Source organism: Rosa rugosa, chromosome 1, assembly GCF_958449725.1.
Source record: "Rosa rugosa chromosome 1, drRosRugo1.1, whole genome shotgun sequence".
Taxonomy (NCBI): domain Eukaryota; kingdom Viridiplantae; phylum Streptophyta; class Magnoliopsida; order Rosales; family Rosaceae; genus Rosa; species Rosa rugosa.
Window position 1 is genome coordinate 31,352,779 of NC_084820.1, and position 17,105 is coordinate 31,369,883.

The 17,105-nt window shown below is 37.3% G+C and overlaps 1 protein-coding gene and 1 long non-coding RNA gene across 2 annotated transcripts; one reads left to right on the plus strand and one right to left on the minus strand.

Annotated features, from left to right (window-relative positions):
• Positions 1-2,033: 2,033 nt before the first annotated feature.
• On the minus strand, positions 2,034-13,616 carry LOC133735267 (uncharacterized). Its single transcript, XR_009858878.1, has 3 exons — positions 12,956-13,616; positions 2,693-2,743; positions 2,034-2,302 (listed from the first exon to the last, which is right to left on the minus strand). It is a non-coding gene; the product is annotated as an uncharacterized LOC133735267 (long non-coding RNA).
• A 1,357-nt stretch (positions 13,617-14,973) lies between these two features.
• On the plus strand, positions 14,974-16,473 carry LOC133735270 (probable long-chain-alcohol O-fatty-acyltransferase 1). The gene has a single exon (XM_062162678.1). It carries the CDS (start codon positions 15,208-15,210, stop codon positions 16,303-16,305), a length of 1,098 nt encoding a protein of 365 aa, XP_062018662.1. The 5' UTR covers positions 14,974-15,207; the 3' UTR covers positions 16,306-16,473.
• Positions 16,474-17,105: the final 632 nt, after the last annotated feature.

The window sequence follows — 17,105 nt, forward strand, 5'->3', positions numbered from 1 at the left end:
ATATTTACTTAGTTGTTAAATTAGAAAATAAAAATCCTAAATCCCCTTCTTGTATTTTTTGTAAATAATATGTATATATATTCTTTAATTTCTTTTACTAACGTTTTATTTTTCAGGAATTAATTAGGCCCTAATCCCCGGTTGAGAACGATCCCTACTTATTCTTACTACATTGATAGGGTTTTAAATTGAGCACTAATTTTGTGCAGGTTAACCCGCTTTGATACCAAATGATGCGGGAAGCGTGAACACGATAGTAAAAGGCTCCGTCAAGCGTCGAAAGCCATATGAGATGAGCTAGAATCCACTAGCAATTACGGACACAACCGTAAGAAACATAGAGAAATTTCTCTAATATTTGGTTTTTTTATTGATAACTTGAATGAAAATTACAATCTAAGAGGTGCTTTAGATAGGGCACATAGCATAAACCTAATACAATTAGAAAACATAAAGAACAATTTATTGTAGACTAAAACTAGGAAACCTAATTAAACTTGATTAAATAAAAATCGGAAATAGAATCCTAGATACTAAAGAATAATACGCTTGGAATCTCAATCAAGATTTTGCTCGAGAATCCCGATATATCCAAAAGAGTAATTTATGATTAATTCCATCATTAAGAAGACTATTTGAATACCAATTTTTAGTATTCAAATTATTATTCTTAATGTGAAGACGCCACTTTCTTTTCGAGATTTTTTGTTGAAATTGGCTAAAATCTCGTCCTACATCAAGGTTCTTGGTTTCCATCCAACTCTTTGTCTTGTTCTTGAGGGTATCAAGCTAAAGGTCATCGATACCTCCTCAAAGGTTGGGTTCTAGACTTTCTAGACTACTATGGACTACTGAAGACGGGTCAAAAGTTCTTAGTTATAGGCTGCTTTTTAGTTTTTACACCAGTGATATCATGTATTTTGGTCATATGAGATTATGCAGTGGCGACAGTTTTGTTTGTGTAATTTGTGTTGAAGTGCGAGAATTATTTCAAAAACAGTGACTCGATATAAAGTAAAACCATGAATTTGCACGACCTCTATCTGTAAAACTCCAACACAAGATTTTAGGAAAGGAACAATACCCGTTAACGCCCTCTTGGAGTTCTGGGCCAACCGGATTGGGCAAATTAGCCGCGCCACCATCATGAGCCGCCATGCCACCATCATCAGCAACCACGTCTTGGGCTCCTGGGTCAACCGCAAGAAAAATGTTCATTGCCAGTTTAAATCTCCCCAATGCCCTATGTAGATGCCCCAATCCAAACTGAATTTGTGTATCTGCTGCCTCATTGACACAAGCCCCAGCATTGACCCAAGCCTCAATCACTGTCAAGAGGCTAGAATGGATCCACCATGTCGACCTTTGAATCATGTCAATTGCTAACCTAATTACCCCCGTCTGAACAACAAACTATTGAATATGTGGCTGGGCCTCCATGATTCCATTCATTTGCTGCATTGCTTCCCAGATTTGAACCCACCGCCAATTAATATTAGCCAGATTTTGCTGGATTGCTATAACAGCTTCTGCGACATGGTTCCCAAGGTTTTGTTGTTGTACCGCCACTTCGAGCACAACAATCCAAGCGGTGATCTACAACCACGCGTCCTGCAATGACTGGATTCCGGCGTTTAAGCCATTGATGCCACTGTGAAAGACGGGATTTTCTCCAACGCCGCCACCGCCACCTTCATGAGCGCCGCCGTTCATTCTGCAGATTTTAGATCTTCTTTTCTTTCTTTCTTCTGGGAAACCCTAGGTCATTAATGTCTTTTTATTGAGACCCGGATGGGCTTTTACTCTTTCGACGAGTTATCCACGGGCGAGCAATAAAATGAGGCCCAAAGAAGAACTTTTATCTTTTTTAATACCCAAAGAACTTCAATTTTTCTAAAAACTGAATTAAGTCACATCCATTGAAAATTATTAGTCATAAAATTTACTAGCGTATAAGACTGTGCTATGCTGCGGGTTGTTTTTCATCGTGAATTCAAAGTAATGTTACTGGATATGATATAATTGAAGCTGTTTTGTGTATGTATACATTTAAAAGTTAATGTTTAAACCAAGCTAGTGTTTTAACCAAACTTGTGTATTTACATTTTTCAAAATGGTTATTCTAACCAAAGCTGTTCTTTACAAATAACAAAAGTGGTTAATTCGAACAAAAACTGTGAGTGGTTAACTGGAACTATTTTACATTAGTTCTTCTGATGTCTCGTCAGTTGTTTAGTCCTCTGTTGATGCATCTTCCGTGGTAGTGGGTCGTTCATTTATGATTTGATCTAAAGGACTGTCACTGAAATGTATGAAAGTTATTTAAGTAGTAATGACTTGTAAAAGTTGCAAACACTTAGAAGGCAGTTCATATAACAGAAAATGCTGCTTTGAAAGTGTCTTCAAAGCAGAACTTTAAACAATATGCTGAAGAACAGACTGTACAACTTATGTCTAGAAATATTGTGTTCATTAGTTCACAGATACAGATAATAGAAAATAAAAACTCAACTAACCCCTTATTATTAGGCAGTATGAAAAATAGTTGCATGAAGTACACTAACAACATATATTCCCAAAGATTTAAACATCGAGTTAAATACTAATAAAAAACTGTGAACATCAGCCTAGAAAGTACACTACAGCTAACATCAAAACCCAAAAAAATAAAAAATAAAAATTAAGAAACTACCTTCCAGATCTAAAGACAATTCATGCTTAAAAAACTTCTCGCTAGTTCCACCTGAGAAAAGAAAACGTGACTGTCATTAAATGTGAATGAAATACAATCTTAAATGGAAAAGAAGTGGTCTATTCATGTCTAAATTGAACAGAGATACGATAAAATTATTAAAAGAGAATGAGATCAGGGTATATTGTACGACACAAACTGTGATTGAATTTGGCAAAAACCGAGTTTATTTGCCTACTTATGCTACGATCTTTATTACTGAAGACACAGGTTGGCTTATAAACTGTGACCAGCAGGCATAGTGAAAGAAGATTGCTATCTTATATGACAGTATGCTACAGGCAAAATGTAGTAATATAAATAGAAAAATACTTGAAAGAAATAAGTCAAGTTGTTGAAAATATTATATCTATGTGGCTGTCCACGTATATACTCATTAGTTATGTATTTTGATGTAAACCCTACCTCTATATAAAGGAGGCTAATGAGACTGAATGGGAATACTTCTACTTCCTCTTAACTATTTTGTCTATCTTCTCTCTACTTTATAACACGTTATCAGCACACTTGCTCTATTTTCCTGTAACTCCATGATGAACTATGAGTCTTATAGTGCAACATATATAGTTGCTTATCACCAAACCTCTTGATCTACGAGTTTTACTTATTTTGAATTAATTTGATTTCTTTTTCAAATCACGAGGTTGAACACACATATACATCCTTCATTACTGAGGTTCCGCCTAGCTCATATTGTGTGTAAGGGTTCCATAATTACCTATCTTTCTTTACATCCCATCTATTAATTATGGGTGTTGGTGGCTGTTGCTTCTTATGCTTAATTATACACATTACAGTAGCTTTTGTATTCACGATATATAGACAGGAAGTGCTAATATTATTGTTGCGTGTTTTTCAAGGTGCCCTTAAGAGATAGCATCTCCACCACGTGTATATACTAGTATATTAACAAGAGTTTTATTTGGTCATGGGTCTATCTTGTACAGCAAAACAAATTTGATCCTCACAATTAAACTTTCATTGGATTGCAGATCTATTATTATCAGGTACAATTTTTTTCATGATCAATTATTTTGCCAAATTGTGCAGTCTACAAAATTGAACTAATGTTTCCTTATGGTTTCATGTGCTCATAGCATGGTTTTATACTTTTATAGTCCACATCATATTGTCTGCTACATATAATTACTGGTTGTGATTAATTGAGCCAATTTGAAGGCCACAAACCATAAGGTCTATATGTGAAAGGAACTAAAGTTCCTCCATCTATCTAGGGGAAAAATTCACCAACGGTGTCTGGACACTTAGGGGACTTTCAGAATGATACCTGAACTTACAAAGTTATCAATGTGATACCTGGACTCATTTTTTCGTATCAATGTGATACCTACGGCCAATTTCCGTCACGGAGCCGTTACGGAAATTGGCCGTAGGTATCACATTGATACGAAAAAATGAGTCCAGGTATCACATTGATAACTTTGTAAGTTCAGGTATCATTCTGAAAGTCCCTAAGTGTCTAGACACCGTTGGTGAATTTTTCCCTATTTTGCACGTGCGATGCACGTGAGTCACTTAATGAAGACAAAAAGACCGATTTACCCTCAAATTCTTTCTTTCTTTTCTTTGTTCTTCTTTCTTTCTTTCTTTCTTCTTCTTCTTTTCTAGTTTCTTCTTCCCCTGATTTGAATCATCAAGATTCAAATCATCTTGCTCGTCCGATTCCCACCGCCGCTGTGTCTCAACCCACCTTCATGCACCACAGATGTTTCTGGTTCCCCCAACTTCAAATCCTATAGCAAATTGAAATTGTGCATTGAGGCTTCACCGCTCACTCCGAGTTCATCCCCGCCGCTGCCGCCAATGACTTAACCACCACCACTCTCGTTCTCTCCTCCGACCCCCTTTTATACACCATTGATCAGAAACTCAGACTCCGCCAGCCTTCCACTCTCAAATCACAGCTCCAATCCCACCCCTCCATCCTCTCCTTCGTTCCCGACATGCAACACCACCTCCACACCATCCTCACCTGCAACTTCATCGGTTTAGCCCAACTTCGATCAGAGGCAATTTTAGGCAGACAAAGATTAACAACTTCAGCCTCGACACCATCCTCACCTGCAGAAAATTCGAGCTGTTCTTATTCACCAGCTTCGCCACTCCGCTGCTACCCACCATTGTGCCTCGCCGATTAGTAGACAAAGAACTCGGAGCCTCCACCATCGAGAAATAGAGGCTCACGTTCTGCGTGTCCAGCGCGGCGGATATCGGCATCGTCGGAGAAAATGTTGTATGAACATAAATTTAGTTTGGGTTCCACGATGGCAGCTAGTCAAGCTCGTTGATTGCGGCCTTGGCTTTCTTGATTAGCCAATCGACGACCTTGCTAGGCTGGTCGTATCCAAGCCGGTCCTGCATGTCGTAGAATTGAATGGCGGTGTGGGCAACGAGCCGGATGCTGCGGTCCCTGGGGCCTTTGGTGGTGCAAACCTTGCTGTGGCGGTCCTTCCGGTCGGTGGCCCTTAGAATGTGGCATTGAGCCTCCACGATTTCGCTAGCGGTGCAGGAAGAAGCAGTCCTTATCTCCAAACCCAATCGAGAAGCAACGGAGGACGACGTTGTTGTGCGGTGGTGGAGGTTGTTGTGGTCAAGTCATTGGCGACGACGGCGAGGATGAACTCGGAGTGAGCGGTGAAGCCTTAATGCACAATTTCAATTTGCTATAGGATTTGAAGTTGGGGGAACCAGAAACATCTATGGTGCATGAAGATGGATTGAGACGCAGCGGTGGTGTTTGATCGACGATCGGCGGTAGGAATCGGACGAGCAAGATGATTTGAATCTTGATGATTCAAATCAGGGGAAGAAGAAACCAGAAAAGAAGGAGAAGAAAGAAAGAAAGAAAGAAAGAAGAATAAAGAAAAAAAGAAAAGAAAAGAAAGAAAGAATTTGAGGGTAAATCGGTCCTTTTGTCTTCATTAAGTGACTCACGTGCATCGCACGTGCAAAATAGGAAAAAATTCACCAACGGTGTCTGGACACTTAGGGGACTTTCAGAATGATACCTGAACTTACAAAGTTATCAATGTGATACCTGGACTCATTTTTTCGTATCAATGTGATACCTACGGCCAATTTCCGTAACGGCTCCGTGACGGAAATTGGCCGTAGGTATCACATTGATACAAAAAAATGAGTCCAGGTATCACATTGATAACTTTGTAAGTTCAGGTATCATTCTGAAAGTCCCCTAAGTGTCCAGACACCGTTGGTGAATTTTTCCCTCTATCTAGCATGTTTATATGATCCAAGGGCCTAAAAGGACCTACTGCTCCTCAACTATGGTGATTATGAGGATAAAAAATTCCCAAAGGGTTATATAACAGAAATTGAGAAATTGTGGCATGTTTCTTCGAACCTTATGCAATTGATGAGGGCCAAAAGATTCTCAGAATTATAGAGTTGAATATACGATACTTTATGTTTCTTGATTCCCTGGGGATTAAAATTTCTCAACTGTTATCGGTAGTCGGGTACCCTCCTCCCTTTGTGACCTATATATTTGTGAATTTGGAATTCAATCCACCTTTAGAACCTGCAGTTCAAAGTTGGACAATTAATCGAAGCCAGAAGCTTCTGACTAGAAATTTAGATCAAAGACCTTGAGGTTCTCCTATCTTCTTTTGTGAGGAGAGTTACAAGATTATCATGTATTGTGAAGTTAACCAGACCAGAAGTTTTGTGTATTTTCTTCATTCATGGAACCAAATGTTTCCATTGTTAATTTATATATAATTTTTCTTCCTCACAATTTTACTGTTTTGTTTTGTATTTTCATTACACTACTTTTTATTTTTTTTTATACAGACCAGCAGTCTGATATCTCGAACCTCCAAATTTCTAGTGTAATTTTTTTTTGAACCAGAAGTTCAAAGTACCATATAGTAGGGCTGGGATCGGTTCTGTTTTTGTGTTTTTTTTCAGGAACCGGAACCGGAACCGGTAGCATTTTCCGGTTCGGTTATTACACTTTTGCATACCTGGAACCGTATTGGAGCCGAACCGATTTTCTCAGGTCGGTTCTGTACTGTTTTCGGTTCCTATACACAGAACCACATATGAAGGAATGGTGGAGATCAGAAATGGGGTTCGAAGCACAGACCCACAGATGAACTGGGTTTTCTGGGTTTTGCAACTTTTCAAACACAGCCACCACCAAAACGGCAGCAGCTCGCTCTGACGGCAACCTCTTCTCTCTTTGCTCGTTCTGGCAGTTAGGATCCCAAACGTCGTCATCTTCCTCTTTGACTCAGAGACTCAGATCCTACAGATCGGCATGGACGGAGATCGTTGCCGTCTCTAAGAAGCTGGGAACCGACGGTGGTTATGAGTCGGCGGCAACGGCGTAGTCTCTATCTCATCGAGGAATCCTATGTCTCAGTAAGAGCAGGTGACAGAGACATCTTAGACTAAGTAAGAGACAGTGATGACTTCTATATCTCAGAAGAGTCGGAGAGTTTTTGAGAGAAGAAGAGTAGAAGACGATGAGAGAAGAGGGAAATTAAAAGAAGAGTCAGAGAGTTTAGAGGGAGAAGAATAAGAAATAAAAAAGTGATGGAGGAGGCCGAGAAGAAGAAAAGAGAAGAATAAGAAATTAATAAGTAATGGAGGAGAGAAGAATAAGAAATTGAAAAGTGATGGAGGAGGCCGAGAAGAAGAAGAGAGAAGAATAAGAAATTAATAAGTAATGGAGGAGAGAAGAATAAAAAATTAAAAAGTGATGAAGGGATGCCCTACACTTTACAGCAAATTGCGGATGAAAAAGTATATATTTTTTTTCGATTTGGGGGATGAAAAAGTGTTGGTCGTTTCAACACATGTCGGATTACCTGTGACTTGGTGTATTTTAGGGAAATAAGCTCAGGCAAGTATCCAATTATAAGATGACATATATACTTCGGTTCTGCATAAATTTAAAAAATGAGAACCGGAACCGAACTGGTTTCGCTGTGTGAAGAACCGAACCGAAAAAAATGTGTGTTAATATGTTAAAGAACCGAACCGAACCGGGTTTTTCGGTCCGGTTCGGTGCGGTTTTACCGGTTTTTCGGTTCTAAGTCCCAGCCCTACCATATAGTAGAACCCGAAGTTCTAACAGTAAAAACTCGAACCCGAAGCTTCGAGTACAAAATAAAAATTAGTTAAAAAGTGAAATCAAAACTTCACTTTAATTACCTCGAGCCTGAAGTTTCGATCGAGCATCAAATTTATTTGAACTTGAAGTTGAACATACGAAATCTTAGAACCTGCAGTTCTAGTAGTAAAAAAATTCGAACCAGAAGTTTCGAGTGAATTTTCGTATGTCAATTGATACGTTTTTTTTCTTATGCTTACCTAAAACTTTCTTATTGTTATCTTATAAGTGTACAAGAAGTTCACTCCACCTTAGAACTTGGAGTTCTAATTGTGCAGACTCGAGCCATAAGTCTCGAGTGAATATATAGACAATTTATTATAAAGTTTTAATCTGGGTCAACCTCAAACCTGAAACTTTGAGGGGATTATTTTGACACCAATTTAAAAGTAAGCAGATATTTAACCGTTGGTTTATAACGAATGAGTACGAGTATACCCCAAATTTGGGATCGTGAATTTTGTAATTAAAAGAAATCAGAACCTGTAGTTCCTTGATCCTTAATTACATGAGGACTTGAAGTTCCTCAATGATCAAACTAACTAGATGACCATCTAAAGTCCTTCACTCATAAGTTATGGTCATGAAGTTTAAACTCGACATTTCGAATATATCATTTTGGCCAGAAGTTCAAAATGCATTTGATGTTAATCTACATCAAACAATAATACAATAATTGAACGTCATGTTTTAACTATATAACACGGACCAGAAGCTTCGTGTATATCCTATGAGATTTACCGCTCAATTCTTACAAATTTGATTTGTGTCATCTTCAAACTTATGTTTTGAGTGACTTTCAAGCAATGAAATTTTATCCATGGTGTCCATAAAACATTATTAAGGCTTATGCTTATGAGGCTAATATAACAACATCTCAGATCTTACATATCTGATTGATAGCTCTAGAAGAGCACATATTATTGTCTCTTTGCATCCTATGCCTCCAATAGTACCAGAGATGTATAATCTCTCCCTCTCATGGATCTCACTGTATAATAAGAAAGCCAATTGACATGGCTATACCATGAAATGCCACCAGAAGTGGATCATGGCAAGAGACAAATCATGAGTCAATGTAAATACTATCCTAACATCCACACATGTGAGGAAATTATAAATTGGGCGTGTGTCTCCTATGGTACACTATATGGTGGATGATTATCAAGCCACCTTCGAAAGGGCACTGGTCAAATTAAATTGCATTGACTAATAAGAACATTGAGATTCATCTCACATGTCTGACGTCTTTTGCTTACAATAAGCAACTTGAGAGCACTATTGTGTTATTCCACAAATTTATTATAACCTCTTGAGTTTTCATTGAAACTAAATGTTTCTAAATCCGATTATCTAGGAACTTGATGTTCCTTAAGAGGTTGTTATAAATTGAAAAAAAATTGAAACCTCAAGTTTCTTGGATCTCCAATTATATGAGGGCTTGAAGTCCCTCCTCTTTATGACTACACATTTATATGTGACACAGAACTTGAGGTTCTCCACGTAATAAAGTTACTTTTTATTATGGATTGTAGTCTTTAACTCGAAATTTCAAGTATACATTTTGTCAACAATTCAAAATGAATTTGGTCTATTGCAATTCTCAATATTTCACAATTGATGTTTACTAAAGGTAAAGTAATATTCATATCAAGAGTTGTAGATCTTGATTTATCGCTCCGGATGAGCTACTATCATGTTACCGAATTTGAAATATTGTTGCACTAAGTGCGTCCTATATAGTTGGAGAAGACCTTTTGCTATCTCATATATACTGTATCAAATTTCTACAGTAAATTGTGGCATATAATGTCATGAACCAGAAGTTCATTGAATCAAATACACTATTTTGGCATATGAAGTTGCGTCATCTTTTGTCTACCATGTTGCGTGGAATCATTTACAAGTTTTGATGACTACTAACCTTACTCACAAGCAAATTGTTTATTTACCGCATATTTGTGAGTTGTCACTTTAATGAGAAAATCCTCCTGCCATGAGGGGGAGAAAAATTGTTCCTGAAGAACGACATAAATTGGTGTGAGATATTTATCCACTGTCTCATTTTGATTTTGGAAAATATCTAAGCTAGTGATTTGATTAAAGATAGTGACAAAATTATATGCTAAATGCAAAGGCACCTGCTTGGGTTAAAGTCCCTGAGACCAACCATATTAATACAAACAATGTAGACTCCATTTGATTTGTGGGATGCAAGTGTATCCAATTGACATGGTTCTCCTGAAGAGAGTGTCATTAAACAATATCACAGCTCCTAATATGGCTACACATACAAAGGATGTAGGTACGCCATTAGGAAATGATGTCTTGGTGATACAATAATAAATCAATATGGTTGATGCTAATAAACAAAGCATGTTTTGACCTAAATCTTGGTTTGGGTTCGCCACCAACCAATGAACATCTTCACTCCAAAGAAAATGATAGATTTTTGAACACATCTTTTGAGCATGGTCAAAATAAGACAGTCTTCTCGCCGTTAGGGGAAGGAAAGACTAATGTCATTTGAATAACGGCGTGAATTTGTGTGGATTATATCCACCAGATCTAAAGTTTTAACCTCCCAAAAAGGGAAGATCATACAAGCCCTGTAGTGCTCTATATGAGATTATAAGTAAAAAGATCCACATTCGCTACATAATTCACTTATCAGAGATGATTGTCCTGGAAGTAGACAATGTATGCCCCAGAAGTGACATGGATACCCATTATCAATAAGCTTATTATAGCTAATGCATGCATATAAGAATGTGTGGGATCTATGATCAATGATCATCGATGATAATTTACATTTGGTAGCTACCAAAAATCATTAAGGGATGTATTTATGTTATACCACGTTCATTATGAATGTCGACAAAGTAAATTATTGGCCAAATTGGAAAGAGGGGCAATTCCATTGAAATTGAATATTTGAAACGTGATGAAATATATGCTTGGACCTAATAGGAGCACAAAGTGTGATGTTTTTAATATGAATTTTCCCTCATTTGGCTAAGTTATTCTCTTAAAATTACTAACTCTAACATGGTTTCTGTTTTTAGGTACAAAAGGTCGGAAATGGAGAAAAGAGGTGAAAAAGAGCATAAACGAGCGTAAATGAAGGATGAGTCATTTTAGCAACTTTCCTCTTTCATTTTAGGAAATATTTCCTATTTTGTTTTAGGGGACTTTCTTCCTTTGAACTTTCCTATTTCTGATTTTCTTGTTTTAAAAAGAGTCCATCCCATTGAAAACTCTTGAGTGATGAAATCAAGGAAACTTGAAGGATAAGAAGACTTGCATAAATCAGGAGGAATTGAAGGAGTTTTCATTCACATAAATTCTTCTTATTTCGTGGAGATAAAAAGGGAGTGTTTATAATCAATATTTATTCCTAATTATCTTATTTCTTATTGATTATAGACTCTAATTAATTTCTAATTTTCTTGATTATAGGAGTTCATTGTGTGCACAACTCTTGGAAGAAGAAATTAGTGCAATTCAAAGGAGAGGAATAAGGGATGTATCTAGTCACTATTCAAGGAAAAGAAAGAGCATTGCATGATTAACTCCAGAGATATCTAGGGAATATATCAAGGGAAAAGAGATCAGAAATTTCACGACTTTGTCAAGAGAAAATCAAAGAAATTTGGAGGAGAAATCACCTCTAGATGAATGGCCATGATTGCATCACAAGAGAGGAGGATTCCTTTATAAATAGCAACCATTCTCAACACCAAGAGTATCACTTCCTGGCCAAAAACTAATTTGAGACTCTGCCCAATTCACTCCTCAAACCTCCATCACCTACAAGACCGTGACCGCCATCCTTTCATCAATCTATGAAGTTCTTAGGCGCTGAGTCAAGGACGCTCCACCACCATAGCAGAGACGAGTTCATCACCTTGTTGCTAAGCCACTGAGGAAAGTTTCACAGTGTAACTATGACTCTACTTACAATTTTTGTTTCGGTTATGTGTTTGGATTTGCGAGTTGTGTAATTGGAGACATAAAATTTTTAGAATATTTTTATTAATATTTTTGATTTTCAGTTTATTATTGAGTTAATTTCGAGAGTTCTTTGATGATGCATGTTACAATCTTGTGCCCTTTTATGTGTTTAGGTAATTTTCAGAGTTAGGTTAATAAGTTTGCATGCTAGAATAACGGTGAGAGTTCTTGTGTGTTTGCTTAATTTGCCAAGAGTGATTGTTATTTGTTAAGACGCTGAGTTAAACAAATAGTAATTAGTTCTAAAGAGTGGTAAAAATCATGCTTTAATGATTAAACAATTCTGGAAGTTACGTGTTAATTGCTATGTATAATGGTTAATTTGCACGTGTGAGTTGATTCGAGGGTTAGATAATACTACTGATTAAGAGAATTACGCTGAGTGTTTTCGAAAATTAGTAGTATTGGGCTTGGTAAGGACTTTTCTGATCCAAGCCCATGTTAGAACGAATCAGATAAATGGATTGGACCGTGACAACTTTTCATTTGGGCTCTTATCTAGGCATTTAAGATGGGCACGTTTTTGTAGCATGTTGAAATGAATTTTCTGTTTTTACACTTAGTAATTTCCGAGTGGTAGTGGTCTAGGTTACGGAAGTCGATCATTTTCCAATAAAAATAAAGAGCACCTCGAAAGAGAATATTGGATATGAGAGCTTGAGCTTGCAAATAAAAAAAAATGCATACTTGATTTTCATTGCAAACTGGCCATTTTTCCTCTGGGGATCTCATATACATTCACAGAAAATCAATTTCCGATTTTGATAAATTTTTGCAGAGATGACTCTTGAAAGAAACCTAAATTAATTGAACAATTATTTACACCACATTTTAGGTATACATACCAGTTCTAGAGTGGACGTCCACAAAAGTGAGAAATACAGACTCCATTTTTGATTACTACATGCGATTAATTTAATTTAATCATTATAAACCATTAATTTCTTCATGTTCCTCTATAAGAGGATCATCCATGCTATTAACTATTGGAATCAAAATTTGTTGGTAACGAAAATAGTACTTGTACATACCTGATCTCTGCAGCTAGTTTTGTTGTGTGGGGATTGAGGGTCAACATTAGTGTAATAGGTATACCAACCAAGGTGTACTGGAGGATTATCAAGCTTCTCATGTCCCAGTACCGATCCTCTTAAACGAAATGAGAACGTCCCTCCTCCCCAACACTTTGCTTCCTTCATCTGTTGTCACCGCAACGTAACCCAACATACAAGACATTCCCGGTGACGACGGTAGTTTTGGTGCTGCATATAAATACTTTTTCACCACATTTGTAGGGATTACCGATCTCCAAACCCACCTTAGAGAATAAATGTCCCTTATTAATTTGCATATCGGGGTTGTCCATAGTTCTTTGATTTTGGTTCAGCAATGACAGCATCTCTACTAGCTCCGGCCCTTTCACCATAGTGGATTATGTACATGTATCGACGGAGATCAATGTCCAGAGCGTACAATAGACCCTCCCAATCCTTCTCGCCGCTCAGTTGCCTCCACCTTGTTGCTATGCTACCCATGAACACTTTCTTCTTTGTTTTTCTGGCTGCTTCCCCAACTTGGAAGGATTGGTGTCGGTGATTATGTGCATGCTACCATCCAAGCTCTTGGATTTTTAGGTGATAAAATATGGCCCATAAGTAATGAATGAGATGGCATATGGTCGACCATGTCTATCTTCTTCTATTTGGGGCAATAATATGAGAATTTAAGATGCCAAGGTCCACCACTGCATTATGTAATTCTTCGGGAGTCTAGCTTATAGTAGTATATGTATTTTTCTCACTGTGAATCAGTGCAATTGTGAAAGGAAAAGTTACATAGTTGACGGGTCAAAATCGAAACTCTTTTCTTTTGATGGGTCAAAAATTATCAAGAATACCAGCGTCACAAAACGTGATATATATATTGTTGATCGTCAACTAAAATTCTCTTTATCTTTGTCGAAAAAAAAAACTAAAATTCTCTATACTTTTTTAAACTATCAAGATAAAGTTTTGGTGATGTTTTTGAGGTATTTTCTTAATGTTTTTCACCATCAAATAATTATTTCACTTGATGCTTTTTAGCCGTCAATAATTTTTTTTTCTTAAAAAAAAAAAGAAAAAAAAAATTTAGTTAATACATTTCCATTACAATAATAACAAGCTATAATTGTAAGAATAATGATCTGGAAAATTGATGGAGAGCAAAGTTTCTCTAAGAACAATGTAATTAATAGACCAAACTATAAAGCACTAAAAGTTAAATTGACCATCTCCAATTGTAATCAGAAAGTGCATGCATGTTCATAATAAGGTACAAGTTTGTCTAATATATATATAAAGCATGCGACTTTGCTAATTTCCAAAATTTGAGGCACTGAAGCAGAGAAAATCAAGTGACCTACATTACAAGTGCAATTACGTACAAAAAGAAACAATTAAATCAGAATGTATACATATCATACAATAGTGAATCATACATAAATAATATACGTATTTGATGAATAATTAATTTAAAATAAGATACTGATCATTCGTGATAAGCAAAATAATAAGAAGATTTTCAAAACGGAAGAATACATTATACAGTTTCATATCCAAAACAAGGCGGGCAAACACAATGGTTGTTATGTCAAGACAACTACCCGGCCTTGTAATCATATCAGACTAATATGTAGGCTCATTGAATTCAGTGTAACAATTATGTTCGATTAGAATTGCAATATATTGCATTTTCATGCTATGGCAAGTGATAGCTAGTGATGCCGATCTCATCATCCTTGTGTTGCTTTATTAGTTCTCTCACTTCAGAAAGAACTACATGTAAAGTAGCTAGGTTTCTACATAAGTACTTTCTCATGATTCTAATGTGAAAACCTTCGGAGTCTTGCATTCAAGAGCAAGACCGATCAAGTGGCATAACCAGAATTGTATCATCGGATCAAATGTTTAGCTTTAAGAGTCTAGCATAGACAATTGTCATGGAGATTGAACCGAAGAGGCACTCAAAAGATAACATAATGGATACAAACAGTTGCACTTCAAAATATAACATCAATTATGTCACTTTTCTCTATTGGTCAAAGAAATTCTCTGCCCAATTTTACATCTATAACCCAATAATGGTAGTGCAACTAGCCTAACCAACAAGATTCCAAGTTTCAACGTTCAACCAAAACAAACACAAAAGAAACTCAACAAATACAAAAGGTCCTATTATAGATTATAATGGAGTAAATGGACCACAGACATAACTAGCAGCCGAAATAAGGGATAGATCAGAAATGGAGGGTGAGCTCAAGAACTTCATCAAGGTATGGATCACAGCCATTTTATGTCTATCTTACTGTCACTACACAGTCTCAAGATTAATCCCAAAGGGTTGGCTGAGGCTCATCTCTCTCCTTCCTGTCTTCTACCTATTCATCTCCATGCCCCTAAATCTCCATTCCTTCCATCTTTGTGCACTCACAACTTTCTTCTTAGTTTGGCTTGGCCTCTTCAAGCTCCTCCTCTTCTCCTTTGGCCTAGGCCCTTTGTCACCACCCCCACCATCAGTCTTCCATTTCATCTCCATAGCTTGCCTCCCCATCAAAATCAAACAAAAATCACCTCCAAAATCACTCCCAAATCCCAGAACCACTCAAAACCCCAAAAAATCTGTGAACCCAATTGGTCAACGTGTCACAAAGGTACTGCCCAATAAGTCAATTTTGTTGGCCGTTAAGGCCTTGGTATTGGGTGTGGTTATTCGTACGTACGAGTACAAACCACGTTTACACCCGTATGTGATCCTAGTCTTGTGCTGTTGCCATGTGTACTTAGGAGTAGAAATAGTCCTATTTTTGTGTGCAGCCCCAGCTCGAGCCATTTTTGAGTTCGAGCTGGAACATCAGTTCAATGAACCTTACCTCTCCACTTCGCTTCAAGACTTTTGGGGCAAGCGATGGAATTTAATGGTCACGAAAATTCTACGCCCTACTGTATACGATCCCATCCGATATATGTGTGCACGTATAGTTGGGGCACGGTGGGCAAGGCTCCTGGCTATCATGTCCACCTTTGTTGTATCTGGGTTAATGCACGAGGTGATTTATTACTATCTCACGCGTGTGCAGCCCACGTGGGAAGTAACGCGGTTTTTTGTTTTACAAGGGGCATGCATGGTGGTTGAGGTGGAGATGAAGAAGTCTGCAACCGTCACATGGTTGTTGCACCCGGCGATTTCGGGGTTGTTGACATTGGTGTTCTTGGCTGTCACTGCCAACTGGCTGTTCTTTCCTCAGTTGCTGAGGAATGGTGTTGATATAAAGGCTTTAGGAGAGTATGAAATTATGGTGGATTTTGTCAAGTCTAACTTACCCCATTATCAATCTCGTTAATTTTAGATTTTGTTAATCAAGAATATGTATATGATCAGGCAATTACATTGGCACATGCTTGAGAAGGTTCGAACCATATTTGTTTTGTTTTACTCCCTAATTATGAATTGAACTGGACATTTGGCAACCTATAGACAAGAGGGCTAAGATGAGCACTCGATTGGTTTTTAATTTTGTATTGCCGAAAAGAATGAATTCAAAAGTTCTTAGCTGATGAATTATATTTCTGCTAATAGTTTCTACAAGTCATGAACCAAACATAACTTTCTTTGGTTACAATCTCTATCAAAGCACAGAACTTAAACTTTCAGATTGTAAGAGAAAGAATCCTAGCGCAAGCAAGAACGACCTTCACCAACTGATACAATGAGAGCTTAAGTTAGGTCAATGGTAACAAAAGTGACATACATAACCGCCATTAATCCCCGCGGTATGCCTGCAATTAATTACTCATATGAGAATTTCCAAAGCACTACTGATACGCACTGCAATTACCCGTCTGGTAGAAGTGTCTCTGTAGCAACAAGCAAAGAAACATGGAACTTCAAAAAAAAAATTCACGATTCAAAAACTACTCTAACATTTTTTTTTTTTTTTGAGAGAAAGGAGGTCAGACTTTATTGATCAAAGGAATGCTTACATATTACAAACTTCAGCCGCTAAGGCAGCTAATAAAAAAGGAGAAGAAAAATAAAATGTCTCCACCATGCAAGAAGTAGCATGAGCGGCCATAAGATGTGCAACCCGATTTGCACTTCTCTTACTATGAGTTACACTCATATTGGCATGGTTCTTCAAAA

Excerpts from the sequence above, each read along its gene's own strand:
- LOC133735270 (XM_062162678.1), top strand. The coding sequence starts at position 15,208 with ATGGAGGGTGAGCTCAAGAACTTCATCAAGGTATGGATCACAGCCATT.